This window comes from Ursus americanus, chromosome 4 (genome assembly GCF_024610735.1).
Source record: "Ursus americanus isolate L20-20 chromosome 4, mUrsAme1.1.p, whole genome shotgun sequence".
In the NCBI taxonomy this organism is placed as follows: Eukaryota; Metazoa; Chordata; class Mammalia; order Carnivora; family Ursidae; genus Ursus; species Ursus americanus.
The window spans coordinates 94,410,585-94,429,499 of NC_142130.1; the positions used below are offsets into that span (position 1 = coordinate 94,410,585).

At 40.2% G+C, this 18,915-nt stretch overlaps 1 protein-coding gene across 2 annotated transcripts in view; it reads right to left on the reverse strand.

Annotated features, from left to right (window-relative positions):
- Positions 1-18,915, reverse strand: part of DSCAM (DS cell adhesion molecule) — a 718,005-nt gene that overhangs the window by 281,736 nt on the left and 417,354 nt on the right. For both annotated transcript variants that reach the window (XM_087861321.1, XM_087861322.1), the window contains exons 5-8: positions 13,174-13,452; positions 9,435-9,710; positions 1,500-1,796; positions 459-734 (exon numbers count right to left, since the gene is read on the reverse strand). In XM_087861321.1, the coding sequence (XP_087717447.1) occupies positions 459-734; positions 1,500-1,796; positions 9,435-9,710; positions 13,174-13,452 (1,128 nt within the window). The remainder of the gene's footprint in view (positions 1-458; positions 735-1,499; positions 1,797-9,434; positions 9,711-13,173; positions 13,453-18,915) is intronic.

Here is an 18,915-nt window from a genome sequence, read left to right on the forward strand (position 1 = left end):
TCGGAGCATGTTTCAGGTAGGCCAGGCTAAGCTATGATGTTTGGTAGGTGAGATGTATTATACATATTTTCAACTTACTACATTTTCAACCTCCAATGACTTTATTGGGACATAACCCCATCGTAAGAGGAGGAACATCTGTATGTGTTTTAAAATGATCTGTCAGACAACTAGGTAACGACACCAATGATGTCTATTTTTTCGACGGTAATACTGACAACACATGCCCCTGAAAAACCAACCCAAAAATCCATATGAAAAAAAATTACATCAACCATAGGTCTTGTGCAGATGCAGGAGTAAAGAGATCAGAACATCTGATGTACTCTATCATTCTGGCCTTTGTAACTGTCTTACTGAAAATATGCAGCCTCTGAGATCCCCTCACTCCTAATCGTGATTCTGGTGAAAGAGTGGAGTCATGGCAAGCTGTGTGGGGACAGGGAGGGCAGCCTTACCTTTGACGGTCACGTGGACACTCTGGCTGGTGGAGAGCTGCGGTTGAACCAGCACATTGCACGTGTACTCTCCCTCATCCACTTCCTTTTGCACATCCGAGAGTTTTAGAGTGCCATTGTTCTCAAATGCCACTTGGCGATGGTTGAAAGGAAGCAGATTAGAGTTCTTGTACCATTTGATGGAGTAATATGGATAGCCAATCACACGGCAATGGATGTACGTGTCCCGCCCTGCTATTGCTGTGATATTTTTCATTGGTCGAATGCTTGCAGGCCCTAGAGAGACACAAAGAAACTCTTGAAAATAATTTAAGGGTACATCTCATGTGTGGAAATTGGTACACTTTTCCTTGAGTAAAAAAAAAAAAAAAAGTGTAGATTATTGTCATATAAAAACATCTTTTTCGATTAAACAATTTTTTCTGCATTTGGATTTTTCTACTAAGAAGTTCTTTGTTTCCTTTCAGTTTCATTACTTTCAAATGAATTGAATGAAGGGCTAAAAACTTCCATTATCAATTACTTCTATCAAAACATTTTGAAGCACAAGATAAGAGGCAATTTAATCAACAAAAAGTAACTGGTCTGCACTGAACCATCATGCTGTTTTTGTGAAAACACCAGTTGCAATTCAATTTTTAAACTCTCTGTCAAGTAGGTTATGAAGATGGAGGTTATGCCATGTTGCACTATGAATGCAAGTTCAAATACCATGTACATGAAGGTTTACGTGAATGTGGTAGAACAGAAGAAGAGGAGGAAGGAAAGAGCATGCAGAGCATAAACCGGGGAAGGAAAGATCAAGTGGACAAATCTAAGAGTAACAAAGAGAACAAGCTGACTAAAGAAACCAAAATGCCATTTTTTTTTTCACATTAACCCCATCAGGGCCATTCTGGAGTCCGAAGGAAAGGGTAGGAAATGAGAAGCAACAGTTAGTCTGTTTTGGCATTCCAAGACTCAGCTCGGTGCATGCAGAAACCTTCTTCTCCACTACAATGAGTTATGTGTGTTTTTTTGAGGAGCTGATTTGACAAGCACCTCTTACGTTTATTCGAGCCTGGTACAGGACGACTCCCGCCGAGTTGTTGGCAGTGCAGCGGTAGACTCCCCCATCCCGGACCTGAGAGCTGGAGATGTTCAGGTAGCTGACCACGTTTCCCTCCGACGTGATCATCTGGCTGATGCGGTGACTCCCACCCTTGAGGATCGGGTCATCGTCCAGGGTCCACGTGATGGTGGGCAACGGGGTTCCCTTCACGTTGCACATGAGGGACACTGGTTCTGCTGGACTCACCACTTTTTCACTAAAGGCAGAAATAATTTTGGGAGTTCCATCTGCAGGAAGACAAATTATGGAAGGAAGTGGCACATACAGATAATTACACAACTTCCAAGTCCATTTATTTAACGATTGGGAGGTAGATGTAGTGGTGATTAAACACTACCAAAAAAAAAGTCTGGTTTTATGGATAAAGTTAAATTCCAAGCAGAACACAATTTCTTTTTCAAAATGGGCAAATACAGTATTAGCAAGCCTTAATTAATTACTTATGGGTTTCCTGGTTGTCATAAGAAGAACGATCATGCAACTCAGATGACCATGTTACACGTGTCAGTTTCCAAGAAGTCTACAATCCGGAACTGTCACGTCCCCACCAGAAGTTATAAACACAGAGGAAATTCACCCTTCCAAGTGGTCACGTTAGCTTTCCACTTCTGCGATAACTAGGGCTTGCTCACCAAGGAATAAAGGAAAGACTGAGGGATTGATTATCTCACCTTGTTCGTTCTCTCATAAGAAATCATCCTTTAATTATTGAACTCTACATCTGAAACTAATAATGTACTATATGTTGGCTAATTGAATTTAAATAAAAAAAAGAAATCATCTTTTATAGTTTTGATGAGAAGTGGTAAGTCCATATAAATGTCCATGAAAACTCTGAGAATAGGTAAAAGCCAAATAAACTTTGAGCCTTCCAGTGTGTATTAAATATCTCTGTAAGTGTCTTAAGTTGGTGGCTGTACAATTTATCATCCAACCTGGGACACTTTTGAGAATTAAACAGATACCAGGAGTAATTATGCCAGGAAGACAGACACTGCCTCAGACTGTCCCAGGCCAAGTAGGATTGAGAACTCAGGGAGTTTTCCACAGGAATTTCCAATATTTTCAACAAAGATAAAATTTTCATCCTCCATTGTTTTTCTATCACATATATGGACCATTTCCCTCACACTCTACGGTAGTAATCACATATGCATCGCTGACAAGTTGAAAAGCAAAACAAATGGAGGGAACCCACCTAAAGCTAGCTTGCAATGCCATCAGAGAAAGGTAACTGTTAGCACTTCCAAGTACTCCTGAAGACCTTCTTGTCCCCACCCCCCTGGAAACATGGAAGCCTATTCCTGTGGCCAGCGAGGTCAGCCATGTAGGGTTCTCCCGATGGGGGTGCTGTGCTGAGCCCTCTACCATCCTTCCTCTTGCAAATTCCTGAATGTCAACTCCAATCCAACTCCTGGGTGACTGGAGAAGGCCCTCAGGTATGTATTTTTCCCCTCATGCACTCGCAAGTGGTGTATTTCAGGGTGCTTGGATTGCAAGCATCTTGCGTAGTAGGAAAGATGAAAACAAGGACTTCATAATATTGAAGTAAAGAACCGGTGCCTTTGTCCTTAGAACACTGCAGCCGCTGCTTCAGCCTGCTCTGCCTTAATTTATGGAGAAGTTGGAAGTCGCTGTGATTGTTATTCTTTGTACATAATCAGCTGTTGATGCTTAGGAATGTTATCTTATTTAATCTTACAAGTCACCTTTTTTTCAGGATGTGCTGAGCTGTGAATTTCTTTGCACTGATTTTTACACTATACACTGAAAACTCGTCTTTTTTATCTATTTAGGAGAGTTTTCTTCATGATACTTTTTTTTTTGTAGGTAAAGTTTACATACAGTGAAACGTACAGATCTTAAGTATACAAACAGAATGAGTTGGTACAAACACTGTGTAACCACCCAAATGAGCACGATGTAAAGCATTTCTTCACCCCAGAACGTTCCTCAGGTTCCTTTCAATCAATCCCCTCTCACGAGACAGAGGCAGTCACTGTCCTGATTTCTTCCACCCTGACTTAGTTTGCCTGTTCTTGAGCTTCAAATCCATGTAGTCATAGAGTTGTGTGCTCTCTATACAGCAGATATTCTACCATCACCACAGCACAGTCAGCAAAATTAAGAAATGTAACTTTGGAACAGTACGATCACCTAACGCGAAGTCCATATTGAAAGTCTGCCAGCTGACTGATGGTGTCCTTCTCAGCTATTTCCCCCAGCCCAACCAGTATCACACACCCTATTTATTTGTCATGCTTCTTTAGTCTCCTTCAATCTGGATCATTCTTTCATCTCTTTTGTATTTCTTGACTTTGACATTTTTGAAGAATTATTCCACAGCCAGTTGCTCAGACTGGGTTTTTTCTATTTCTGCATAGTTAGATGCAGGTTATGCATTTTTTTTTTGGCAGGAGTAATGTTGTCTTTATGTGCTTATTGGCCATTTCTGTATCTCCTCTTGTGAAATATCTGCTCAAACTTTGGTCCACTGTCATGTTAAACTACCTTTTTATTGATTTGTAGGAGTTCTTTATGTATGCTGAAGGTAACGATTTACCAGATATCTTCTAATGGCCAAATATATTTTTCAGGTATATTAAGTACATATAATGTGTGTCAGACATATGTATAGTATGTATTATAGCTGTGCATGTTTGAATGTATAAAATGTTTTCTTCCAGTTTGTAGTTGCCTTTTATTTTCTTAATGATGTATTTGCCTTTGACTTTTAGTTCTTTATCTTAAGAAAGCTTTGCCTACCCCTCAAATGATGAAGAATTCTTCAATGCTTCCTTTTAGAGACTTATAGTTTTGGATTTTATATACCAGTCTATAATTTAGAGCAAATAAAATCTGTGTAAGGTATAAGGTGTGAGGTAGGAATTTATATTCATTTTTTGTATTATATTCATTGAGTAGTTTCAGTATTGTTTGTCAGAAAGACTTTCCTTTAGCTTTAGAATATTGTGGACTCTCTTACAAATCAATTTATCATATATGTGTGTGGGCGCATTTCTAGACCTTCTAGTATGTTCTATTGAGCTATGTATCTATTTCATTTAATGTAGCTAGTATATGAGTCCCCCAACTTTATTCTTTGTTTTTAAGATTGTTTGCACAACTCTCAGCCCTTTACTTTCCCATACATGTTTTTTAAAAACATGTATTAAGGAGGGCACGTATTTCATGGAACACTAGGTGTTATACGCAAACAACAAATCATGGAACACTACATCAACAGCTAATGATGTACTGTATAGTGACTAACATAGCATAATAAAAATAAATAAATAAATAAATAAATAAATAAATAAATAAATAAATAAATAAAAAAAATCAACTTAGACTATAGGACTTCCACTTTTCTACATAAATTTAAAAATCAATCTATAAAAGCTGTTGGGATTTTGATTGAGATTATTGTTGATCATATTACAGAGAATTGTTACCTTAAGAATATTTAGTTTTTCAGTCCTTGAATGTGGTATACTTTCCAGTTTTTTTGGTCATCACAATTTTATATTAGCAATGTATAGTTGTACAGTTTTACATGTTGAAATCTTTCACATCTGTTGTTAAATTTATATTTAAGTGTCTTTGTTTCATGCTAATGTAAATGGAATTTCAAAATATTATTTTCCAATTGTTGGTTCCTATTATATAAAAACAAAACAAATTTTGTATGTTTTTGTATCCTATAAGTTTCTAAACCCACTTATGCATCTAGGAATTATTTTATAGATTTCTTGGGATTTTCAATGTAAACAACAATGTGATTAAAGACAGCCGAGATTTTTCCTTCCTAAACTTTATGTATTTTATTTCTTATTCATGGCTGCCTATGACTTCTGGTACAGTGTTGAATAGAAGTGGTGGTTGTGAACATCCTTGCCTTGGTCCCAATGTTAAATGAAAAATATTTAGTGTTCAACCATTAAGAATGATTTTCACTTTAGATATTATTCATAAATGTCATATACCGAGTCAAGGAAGTTCTTTATATTCCTAGTTTGCTGAGAATTTTTTATCCTGAATGGATGTTGAATTTTGTCAAATGGTGTTTTTCTGGATATACTAAAGTCATCAATTGGTTTTTCTCCTATATTCTATTAATATGATGCCTTACACATACATAGATAAGTTCTGTTTTTAATATTTTGCCAATTTTTCATTTATGGAAAAAAACTCCAACTAAGTAGATACCGACACAGATGGATAGATCAACATATCCATATTCATATTTATGTAAATATACACATATAAATATTTATATGTATATCCATACTAATATGTATGTGTGCATCATCTATATAATTTGAATCTCATGTACTAAAAGTGAAAATTATGCTGCTTCATGTGAAATGTAAAAGCCCCCAGTACAAATAATTTCAAATAATTTAATTTATATTCTCCTTTGTGTTCTTACATCTAGTTACATCTAAACTCTATAATACAATGTTATAATTTTATAATTTGTCAATTATTGTTTAAAGGCATTACAAGAGAAAAAACACAATTTTTCTAAATGTTTCCCAACATATTTCCTGCCTTGCCTCACGGCCTTTATGACTAGAGATCTGAATTGCCATTTTAGGTCATTTCCCTTCACCTTCGATGACTTCATGTCTTCTTCTGGCATCACATTCTTTCATCTTTTGTTTACTGAAAATATCTTCACTATTGCTGATTTTTAAAGACTTTTTTTTTTTTTTTTGCTAGATATAAGAGCCTACGTGGGCAGGGATTTTTTTTTCTTTTTATCCTTTTCAACATTTTAAAGATGTTGCTCCATTGTCTTCTGTCCTTCAAAATATCTCATGAGAAGCCATCCATCATTTGCATTGATATCTCCATTTACTTAATATTTCTCCTCCCTCAGAATTACAAGATTTTTAATTTATCTTTGGTTTTCAGCAATGTGGCTCTAATGTGCCCGCATGTGATTTTCTTTACATTTATTCTTCTTGGGGTTTACTGTTTCTTGGCTCTGTAACTTTATTTCTTATACCAAAACTGGGAAAACTGTAGCTGTTAGTTCTTCAAATATTCTTTTCTTCCCCAGTGTCAGACTTCTATTTTTCTGGGCCTCTAATTATAAGTGGATCAGGCCATCTGATGACTGTCCCAAGTCATTGAGGCTTTGGTCATTTCCTTTGTAGTCTTCTTTCTCTCTGTGCTTCAAGTGGGATAATTTATTTTATCTTTAGGTTCACTGATCCTTTCATCCTTCTCCAATCTCCTGTTAAAGCCAATATACTGAATTTTTATATTTCTACTGGTTCCTTTTTATAGTTTTCATTTTCTCTTCTGGTCTTTCCCAGATATCTATTCATTATGCCTTTATTTTCTTTTAAGGTATTGAATATATTTTAAATAAAAGCTTTTAAGCCTTTGCTAATTCATCTGGGTTCTCTCGAGGTCTATTTCTACTGCCTTCTTTGTCTTTTAACCTCTGTTAACAGTATCCTTTTTTTTTTTTTTGATATGCCTAGTTGTTTTTATTTTTATCTTTTTTTTTATTTTTATTGGATTCTCCTCCACATTTTCCAGTTCAGGTGTCAACTAAATTTTCCAAGGAAGTTCATTTTTAGATTTTAGGACTCCCCATTGTTAGGGATTCAGGACCATCCTTCTTCCTGGAATTTCAACTCACCTCCCTCAATTGCAGGTATTTCAACAGTATAGACTTCTGTCCTTCTATATGTCAGTCCCATAAGACTATAGTTTTCTGCTTTTCTTCTAGCATTCTAATTTCCCCCCCTATCTCACAAAGACTGGGGAATGTCCTCAAGGGAAAAGTGGTATCAAGGCAGATAACACCTAACCCTTTCCTCTTCTTTCATGGGTCCAATCCTTCCCTGCTTTTGGATTCCTCTCCCACATTTCGTTTTTTCTCAAGTTCATAATTTTTATCTGCTTGCAGTGTTGCCTGATACATGCTACTCTATCATTTCCTAAAATAGGACCTGTTCTTATTCTTTTCTATTATTCCATTTTCCAGTTACCGTGGTTTGGTCTTGAACCTATAATTATTAGATTTCATTTTCTTTAGACTTCCATTCCAGTTTCTTTGGCCTCATAGAAAATACTCCCAGATTCTGCATTATATCAATGGCCATTCTTAGCTCACAGTATTGTGAGTTCTTATAATTTACATTAATCTAAAACTATTTCAATGGGAATAATAGGAAGCTCTATCCAAGGATACTAGTTAGACACCATTTTAAGGCAAATTCTAGATATGTGTTTATAATTACCCTTCCGCTCTCTTTTGCCACATTAGCACTGTCATCTCTCAGAAGAGAAAAAATAGAGTGAAGCTTCTTGTCCTGAATGGAAACTGACATGCAACAAATAAATCTGTGAGTCTGCTCAGTATGCTCCTCTGTCCCCTTTTTTTTATTCAAGTGACAGCCTTTTTTGGAGATGAAAGCAGACATCATTTTCCCAGCGAGACCTGAGTGTCTTTGAAATCTTTCTTGCTGTCACTCTCTGATAACCTGAAATCTTTCGACATCATTATGGATTATCAATATGCTCTTTAGGTTTTCTTAGTCACACGAGATAGTTGCCAAGGTAACTAGACCTAGACAGGTATTCTCTCCCTATTCTACAAAGAATCTAAAAATAGTGATGTATAAGGACTACAGTGCATCAGCAGCAGCAAACCGGCTCTGTACAAATTGATTACTTTCTGCACTTAATTATTATGCGGATCTCAGGGTCAGACATTTAATATGGGTTCCATGCCTTCAGCTAATTTCACCTCTGCTTTAAGAAACTGTCTGCAAGGAAATGCTTGAATCAAAATAAGAGTCTCATTGCTAAGCCTGCTTCTTCCTAAACATTTTCTATTAAAAAAAATAATAGAAATATCCTCAAAGAGCATCAAGACGTATTTACACTTATTTTCATATATAAATATTTTTCTCTCTTTAAGCTATAAGAAAGTCATGTAATGATTTTAATCAATTTATACCAAATGAATTTTAATTATATGTAAAGCCATAATTTCCAAAAAGATGCACACAGATACAGGTAGAAGCCAGTTCAATTATCTGGTGATAAACATATGTCTCACTTGAATGTTACCTTGATAGGCTTTCATTCCCTGGCTGATTGACAGCCTGCAGATGTAAGCAGGCCATTCAGAAAAGAAAACAACATATCCAGGACCTATTATGACAACCCGAGGTCATTCCTCACAAATCCCATTCACCTAAATTTGTGACTATCTGGACCCAACCAGGGACAACCAAACACGCCAGATGCTGCTTTTTCCTTTCCACCAAGGACTCTGTTGAAATTTTGCCCTACATTTTGTCTGTCAAATTGTATTTCTCAGCTGGAGGCTACTCCCCTCACCCTTCCACCCCCCAGGCCTTTTGGCAATGTCTGGAGATATTTTGGGTTGTCACAACTCAGAGAGGGGGTGCTATTAGCATCTAGTGGCAGAGACGAGAGATGCTGCTGAACCCCCCAAAGCACCTAAAATGGCCCTTCAAACAAAGCATCACTGGGCAACTCCAGTCTGCGGTAACGAACTGTCAACCAAACTCGAAGTTGTAAGTTTCTGCGGTCTGTACCTTGACAAGTAACTAAACACACGAATGGGCACCATTCCCGTTACTTAACTTAATGTGAAGTCACTTTTGTTACATCTACCACTTACAACTTTACCAGTACAGGCTCTTTCATTAGCCCGATCTCTCCCGAAGAATTAGGGCAGAGTTAGGAGCTAGTCAGACAGAGAGAAATCTTAGCCCTGGGAGTTATCAGCATTGCTCCAATGTTCTTCTCTCTGAGTGCTCTGGGTTTGGGTTCTGGTGCGGCCGAACCCTGTAACGAGGCCCACTGACCTTCAAGGACCACCTGCACAAAGTCTTGAGCGGACAGCTTATCCTTGCGCACAAAGCACTGGTACGCGCCCCCGTCACTTTTGACCATGTGATCCATTATAAGGTTTTCGTGGTTGATCCCTGTGATCCTCACATTTTTTCCAGGGTTGAGGATTTCACCGTTTCGGTACCAGGACAGTTCCTGGTCCTCACTGCCTGTCACGCTGCAGGACAAGGAAACCTGGCTACCCACGCTGCTTTTAACTTTCCTGGGGCTGATGGTAGCTTTCAGTGGCTCTGGAAATTTCAGTAAGAGAAAGAAAAAGAAGGTAAAAAAAACATCACATAGGTAGACATCATTTCAACGACATGCTGAGCTTTTGACAAGGCTGACGAGGCTCACGCATCACCGTAAGCGCGCTCTACACAGTTCTCCTGTTTGCAAGCACCCTCTTCACTGTTTGTCCTTCCTTCTCCATGTAGCAAATAGACTGCATTGGTCCAATTGCTTTCTCAGGGGGTAAGTGTGAGGATTAACCCCCTGACGGTAAGAAATGCCATGTTCTGGTTACCAGCAAGGACAGAGCTATTTGAATACTTAAATCCTGTTGCCTTGTCCCAAGGTAGCAGCACAGATGGGTTTCTCTGGGACATTCTCACACACTCATACACTCGCTCATCCCCCTCCCTGTGTGGTTTAACCAGGGCCTGTCACAACAGCTGCAAGAAAACAGGTGGATATTAGAATTTGTGGCCACAGGGTTTTTCTTTAAATTGAGGCTAACTGGTTTGGACGGGGATGGAACTCTCCTATTTGATGTTCCCCCTTTTGATTCAACAAACCCAATCTGATATAGCGAGTTCATTTACTGAGCATCTACTATAAGCCAAAAGCGGGGTTAAACTTACAGACAAGTCCAAGATGAATGACATTTGCTGTGTAACCGCCATGGGCCAAACAATCACTAAATGTCTCCTATACGTTATTTAAGTCAGTCTCCCCACCGTCCTGCATGCTTTGTCTTATCCTATCCATTTTACAGAAGAGGAAGTGGTTGTTCAGGGAACTTAATTAACTTCACCAAATCCGCTCAACAGGTAAATGGCAAAAACCATTTTCTTTTTACCCCAAGTATTCCTGACATCTCGTGTTACCACACCAAGGAGTCTCTGCTTCCAAGGAGTTCCGTCTTTTGGTGGATGAGACAAATATGAGAGTTGATATAAGCCAAGCAGTGATAGATAGGGTCTATCAGAGACGTCTAACATATGGAAGGGGATCCAGAAAGTCCTTAGATATCAAGGATGGACAGACCTGAGCCCAGCTGGAATGAAGGGGCATTTTGTGATTTAGGGCATGCAGAACAGTTGTGTAGCCGGAAGACTGCGTCTGCTCAGGACAGATGCAACACACCATCTCTGTAGCAAACTTATGGGAGAAAAATGCCAAAGGCAACCTGGAACAAGTCTGCAAAAGGTCTTGAGATTTTGGAATTAAATCAGAGGGGACTGAAGGAAACATGCAAGAATTTTTAGCAAGTGAGTATACGGTCAAACACATTTTTAGGGGAACTGACTGATCATATTGTGTTGGACAAATTAGAGTGGGGTCCTTGGTCAGTAAGGGGGAATTGCAAATGCCAAGCTGAGGTACAATGAAGACTCAGTCTAGGACAGGATGGGGTTGAGGAGCATGGCTGAGAAACATCACTGAGTTGAAATCTCAAGGACTTGGAAGGACTTGGACGAAGAAAGGAAAGGCTTAAGGAGAATCCGAGATTTAAAGCCTGCTTTTGGGGACTCTAGGGGGTAAGACATTTGAATAAGAAGAGCCATCAACAAGGAAGAGATGGTTGGGAGTTTGGTTTGTGATACTGTTGTTTTGAGGTGCCAGCAAAATATCGGATCTAAAATTGGGTGACAGACTCATCTAACACTCGAGAAGGAAGCCGAGGCTAAGCACGCGGATCCAGACTTGTTCTCAGAGGGGAGGGATCTGGAGCCATATGAACAACGAGAGCACCAAGGAGGGAAGAGATGGAAGAGAACAGAGTTTTGGATTTGGAACCCAAGAGAATGCTTTCTGTCTAGAGAGAAAAGACAAAAACGAAGTCAGAGAGAGGTGGGAAACATTTGAGAGGCATTTGAGGACTTGTCTCAATGTGGCAAAGGAAGACAGTAGTGAAAACAGGCACATTCAGAATTAAGACATTTCCACAAATAACTTTTAAAATGTAGACAGTGATAAATGCCTTTACAGAGAAAGCAATAAATTAAACCCTAAGAGATGAGCATGAGATGCGTGGGGAGGGGGATGTCTCTGGGGAGGGCACTGCACTGGGCTTCGAAAGATGGGAAGTTTGAGACCTTCAAGTATTTGAAAACTGTCTTCCATGTGGAGGGAGCAACATGACCTATGATCGGGATAGGATGGGTTTGTACCGAGAGTAGGAAGAAGTTAGATTTAATAGGAATAGCTTTTCTTTGAAGCAAAACTATGGGCAATAGGACCAGACAAGCTTACTTGGATGATTTTGATACTATCCTGAAATACAAACTTATTCAGCAGGAAATGGGGAGCCATACAGGTATTTTAACAGAGGCGATTTTGACCTTGCGGGGATACTTCTTACTTGCTGTACAGTGCTGTGCCATTGCATCTAGAAGTTTCTTCAGCTACAGAAATAGAACTGCGCAGACCTGATCTTCCATTTCCCCCTACTACCAGCCTACTCCTGTTTGTGTGATTTTCACGGGACCCGCCCTGGGCAGCTGGTTCCAGGCAGTCCCTGGAATGTCTACTCCAACAAATTCTGTTGGGCTATAACTGTCCACACTCAGGGTGACATTGAAAAGACAGTTCCATAAACAGGCATGGGGTTGGGAATTAGCGAGGATAAGAGAATGACTCCTCTTTCAAGGTTGACCCTTGTGATTAAGCTTGTTTAGTCAATTAGTTCATCAACTTAAAAAAATACACATCCTATTTTATGTAATATACAATAATATTATATACAATGAAAAGAACATTCCATTTGCATCTAAGGGCCACCTACTTTGACCAAAGCTCTGCCAGTCAATTGTGGCCATGTGCTCTTGGGTAACTCACTCTGATTTGGTTTCTACATGAGTAAAACTGAGGGTGTCTGACTAGATTAAAGTGCTCCCCACCGGAGTCACACCCTCCTTCCTCTGAGGCTGGCCTCAGCATCCTTCTCGACACATTCCTCAAGACAGTCACTACAAATCAATTGGAGATGAAACATATCCACCATATTTGAACTAAATGATATGTAATAATGAGACCAAGTCTAATACTTTGATCATTTAGGGCCCTATATTTCTGCTGATAATTGCCCCATTCAGGAACGTCAAGTAGCCTCTGAAAGCTGTCCAAGGACACCTACTGTGATCTGACTATGGTCACTTGTGCTGACTTCACAAACCCGCCCCTCTTCCTCTGTCAATGTTCAGACAGGGTGGCCATTATTAATTCAACAGCTAGGTAATGTGACCTCAGATACATATCCTGTGGCCTAACCTGAATTTGAATCCTCAGTCCCAAACTCTCCAGCTGTGTAATCTTGAGCAATCTATCTGAGCATTCATTTCCTCATCTGCAAAATGTGGTAATACTGGTCTCAGCAGGACTGTTGTGAGGATTAGTGGAAAGCTATAGCAAGAGCCCAGAAGTCATCTTGTAACAAGAGCCCCATCAGTGGCGGTCAACATCACCATTCCAAGCTACCGTCCAACTTACGTTTCACGTACAGGCGGCCTATCACCTTAGCAGTGCCGTATCTGTTGGAAACTTCACACACATAGCTGCCTGAGTCTGAAGGACGAGTGTTCTCAATGAGCAGCCCCGTCACGGTCTTCTGGAACCTTCCAGAAAGTTCCAGGGGCATGTTGTCCTTCAGCCAGCGATAATCTGGCTCAGGATGCCCAAGCGCTTTGCAAGGCAACTCCACACGTTGCCCTGCCATGGCTTTGCGATGATCAAACCCATCCAGTATGGATGGGGCTGAGTTCGCTGGGTCTGAAGAAGAAAGAAAAACTTTTAGACGTGGTGAATGAGTTGAAGTGGTCATTTAGAATCATAGGACCTCATGTGTAGAATTCTATATATCATGCTAACTACTAACAATAGATCTTGAAGGTTTTATTAAAAAACAGAAAGAGGGGCGCCTGGGTGGCACAGCAGTTAAGTGTCTGCCTTCGGCTCAGGGCGTGATCCCGGCGTTATGGGATCGAGCCCCACATCAGGCTCCTCCGCTATGAGCCTGCTTCTTCCTCTCCCACTCCCCCTGCTTGTGTTCCCTCTCTCGCTGGCTGTCTCTATCTCTGTCGAATAAATAAATAAAATATTTAAAAAAAAAAAAACAGAAAGAAAAACTCTATTAATAGAAATTTATCTGCTCAGAATTTTCCAAAGGTTGAAGCAGAAAAGTTTCTGCTTTTCATTTCCCACTAAATAACTAAGAATTCCACAATCAGCATGCCTCTACAGGTGTTGCTGTCCCAGGCCAAGAACTGGATTGTCTTGTGACCAGAGGACGTCAGACTTCCCTGTTCAAAAGAACAACAATAGCAGAGATAGTTGTTTGACATTAGTAAAATTTATTTCACACACACAAAAAGAGTTTTAGAGTTATTGAATTCGAAAGTGTTTTATTTATTCATTTCACAATATTGTTTGAGCCTCATGTCCAGGGCCAGCATACAGTCAGGAATTGGAGACATGTTGACGAATGAGACAGGAAAAGATGAGACCCTCATGGAGCTTACATCCGACTGCACGAGTGGGGCCGGCAGGCAATGTGCAAGCATGCGAACACATAAAGGTGGTGTGGCTTGTAGCAGGTGTGACAAAGAAACAGAAAAGCCTAACACAATAGAACGAGTGAAGGTGGATGTGTCGGGAGGTGGGGGGACTTAGAGGTGGTCCTCGTGGATGTCCTTCACAATCGCTGAGGACAGATGAAGGAATGAAGATGACCAAGGTGTGGCAAAAACGAAGTGGTAATCATTTATGACACAGCCCTGTTCTTACAATGCGACAGTATATATTCGCCTGTGCTCTCAAATGACGTTTGGCTGATCTTGTGTTCTCAAGACTGATGAAGAAAAGGACCAAATGCTCTCAAAAACTGGGTCAGTGGAAACCATTCAGCTCAATGATCAAGCTTGCTTTGAGGAATTAATGTTCTCAGGGAATATAAGGAAGAATGCAAAAAGAGAGGTTCCCTTTTGGATGCCCAACATAACAGTCAGTGACCTTTCCTTGCCCTCTCTTCTACGCTTCCTGTTCAGAACGTACATTAGACCACACACATGAGCGATCACACTGGTCTCCACACGGATATACAGAACAGATATGGGCTCCTGGCTCCTGACCTCTTATTATCTTTGCCTTGGTTAGAAAAGCACCATGGCTGTTGTGATCTGCCTACAGTAAACCCAAAAGCAAAGGACTGGATATCCTCCATCCTCTCAAAGAACCCTCTGGAATGGCCTCTTAAAGTGCTGTGATTCCACAGTCAGTCACCGGGGGCAGTCAGGAGACCTGAGCAAAAGTGGCAAATACACTGAGCCTAAACTGGTTCTGCTGGGGTTTTCTTTTGTGACCATCGGAGATAAAAATCCAGGACATACCACTGCTCTTCTCACCTCCCTGGTGCTTTATGAGGACGATGTGAATGTTCTCATGGGATATGATGAGGGAACCTAATAATCTCCTTTCCAGGACTCCTCTGCAGTTCCATCACGCGTTATAACTGAAGAATTCCGTAGCCCCTAATTATGCTCGCTCACATATCTGGGTGCGGGGCTCCGGAGGAATTAGAGATGTATGAAGCCCACAACAGCAGGTGCAGAGCCCTTGCCAGCAGAGGCCTTATTGCTTCAATCCCCCCCTGAAGGAATTTAGGCAGACTTTGGAAGGTGTTGAAGAGCAAGTGACTGTCTTACGGACTACATGGTTACCAAATCTGCTGTTCTGCTTGGAGTGGGAAAGCACTGGTGCTGGAGAAAGTGACACAGAGAAGGTGTCACTCCTTTGGTGGGGCGGTTAATTTTTTTTTTTTTTTTTTGAGCAAGCCCACAACTCAGGAAACAAAAGGTGCTCACTTCTAATGCTAGTCACAAAAAAAGCAACACCCAATAATTACACTTAAGATTTTTGTTCTGCAACTAATTATTGATAGAAATTTCTCAAATATGCTTAAGATAGTGCTGCGTAATTCTGACTTTTTTAAAAAGAAGGACTGGGACAATGGGATATCCATATCAAAAAGAAGAATTTAGAACCCTTACCTCACACCACCTACAAAACGTTAACTTAAAATGGGCTGTAGATCTAAATGTATGAGTTACAACTCTAAAACTTGTAGATGAAAAGGCTGGAAAAAATCTTTATGACCTTGGGTCTGGCAGAGTTCTAAGACATGACACCAAAAACAGAAGTGGCAAAAAATCAATATATTACACTTAATGACAATGAAAACATTTTACACTTTCTAAGATACCATTAAGGAAAAAATAAGGAGGAACCTATTGGGAGAATATATTTGTAAATAATATTTCTGATAAAGGACTTCTCTCTAAAACATATAAAGAACCCTGACATCTGTATGGTAAGGAAAAAAAAAAAAACATCAAAAAACAGACAAAAGACAGGATGCCTGGGCGGTTTAGTCAGTTAAGCGTCTGCCTTCGGCTCAGGTCATGATCTCAGGGTCCTGGGTTCGAGTCCTGCATCAGGCTCCCTGCTCAGTGGGGAGCCTGCTTCTCCCTCTGCTCCTGCTGCTCCCCCTGCCTGTGCTCTCTCTCTCTCTCTGACAAAAAAATAAATAGCCTTTTAAAAACATAAACAAAAGATCTGGGGCTGCCTGGGTGGCTCAGTCGTTAAGCATCTGCCTTCGGCTCAGGTCATGATCCCAGGGTCCTGGGATCGAGTGCCGCGTCCGGCTCCCTGCTCAGCAGGAAGCCTACTGGTCTCTCTCCCACTCCCCCTGCTTGTGTTCCCTCTCTCTCTCTGTCAAGTAAATAAATAAAATCTTTAAAAAAAATAGACAAAAGATCTGAATAGATATATCACCAAAGAAGATATCCAAATGCCTAATAAGCACATGGAAAGATGCCCCGTGGCATTAGCCACTAAGGAAATGCAAATTAAAACTACAATGAGATACTACTGCACACTCCCTAGGAAGGTTATAATAAAAAACACCAACAAGGGGCGCCTGGGTGGCACAACGGTTAAGCGTCTGCCTTCGGCTTAGGGCGTGATCCCGGCGTTATGGGATCGAGCCCCACATCAGGCTCCTCCGCTATGAGCCTGCTTCTTCCTCTCCCACTCCCCCTGCTTGTGTTCCCTCTCTCGCTGGCTGTCTCTATCTCTGTCGAATAAATAAATAAAATCTTTAAAAAAAAAAAAAACACCAACAAGAACAGACACTCATGAGGAAGTGGGGGAAGAAACTGGCCCCCATACACTGTTGATAAGAAAGTAAAACGGGACAGCCACTTTGGAAGGCAGATTGGCAGTTTCTCAAAATGCTTCACTTCACTTTACCACAGCGCCCCGAAGTCCCACTCCTAGGTACCTGTCCCAGACAAATGAAACCGTGTTCACTCAAAGACCTGTCCACAGAGGTTCCCGGCGGGCTTTTTCATAATAGCCAATAAGCGGAAACAACCCAAATGTCCATCAGTTAGTGAAGGGCTAAATGAGATGTGTGTATATACATAGAACGGAATACTATTCAACCGAAACGAGTGAGCTACTGATACATCTTACAACGTGGATGAACCACAAAAGATGAAGCTAAACGCAAGAAGCCTGATACAAAGCCACATGTGAGATACGACTTATGGGAAATATCCAGAAAGCACTCATCTGCAGAGACAGACAGTAAACTAGTGGTTGCCCGAGGCTGGAGATGGGAATTGGAACTGACTTCAAATGGGCCACAAGGAGTTTTCTGGGGGTGGAAATGTTCTAAAATTGGATGACACTGATGGTTGCACCACTCTCTATGTTTACGAAAATCACTGACTTGGGTACTTAGCATGGGTGAAGTTTATGGATGGTAAATTACACCTCAATAAAACTACTTTACAAAAAAGGAGTGGCACATTTCTTTTCTGTTTTAAGTACGCAATTTAAGCAATGCTTGAGACAGCTCCCCGGGGACACTTGGTCACATATAAAATTAGTACAACCAAACAGCACTATATTTAATTTTCATCTCCTCGTCTTCAATCTGCTTATCTACATTTAAAAATATGTTTTTTTAAAGATTTTATTTATTTATTTGAGAGAAAGAGCATGAGCTGGGGGGGAGGGGCAGAGAGAGAGAGAGAGGAGCAGACCCCCACTGAGCAGAGAGCCCAAATGGGACCCGATCCCAGGACTCTGCGATCATGGCCCGAGCCAAAGGTGGATGCTTAACCAACTGAGCCACCCAGGGGCCCCTAAAGATAAGTTTTTATCACAAAAACTTGCAAACTCACACAAGAGTAGAAAAAATAACATAATGCATCTCATATATTCATCACCCAGACACAAGAGGTATCAAAAATTTTTCTATCATCTATTTCTTTATAGTCTTTGCCTTTGGTGCTATCATATTGAGTCAAATCATAGAACCTATGTCATCTTATCACTACACCATTAGTATGTTTCTTGAATAAAAATAAAAGTTTTCTTATAAAACCACAATGTCAGTAACATACAAGAGTCATAATAACCTCTTGGTACCATTTAGTACCTATTCCAGAGTCACTTTCCCCTGATGAGCTGAAACCATGTCATTATTACTATTATTATTATTTACAGTGATGCTAATTAAATCACCCTTGTTCTACGGTTAACAGTTAATGTCTCTCGATTCTCTTTTAGTCCAAAGCAGGCCGCTCCTTCTTTCCTCTCTCATGTCTTTGACTTGTTGAAGAAGCCAGGTGAGTTGTTTTGTAGGAAACCCTCAGTGTGAATTTCTTTCTTGATGGTGTCACTGAACATGCTTCTCTGGCCATGTTTCTCATAAACTGGAATTTAGTTCTCATGAGCTGATGAGATCAAATTCAACCTCTTTCCTTTCTCTCCGCACGCGTACGACACGAAGCTTTCCCACACTCGGTGATGCTGAATTGATCAGCAACTTCAGGTGATAAAGTTTGTCTGAATGAGTTATTTCATTAAGGGTTGAAATGATTTTCTAATTGTCATAGCTCGTTCACACGCAGTAGACGTAATTATTCTGCAAATAAGAACTTTCCTTCCTAAACTGGGATTATTTGGTTATTTTGAAATACAATAGTCACAGGAAAGATAAAGAGAATTTGTGGTTCTCTTTAATCTACCAAGTATCCAAAAATCAAGAGTTGTTGCCCTAGTTTCCTCTATGTTGACCAGTGAGATTCTTACTATTGCTTTGGTTGTTATTAAATAGATTTGTGTGTGTGTATCAAAGTATATACGGATAGAAGTATATACCTA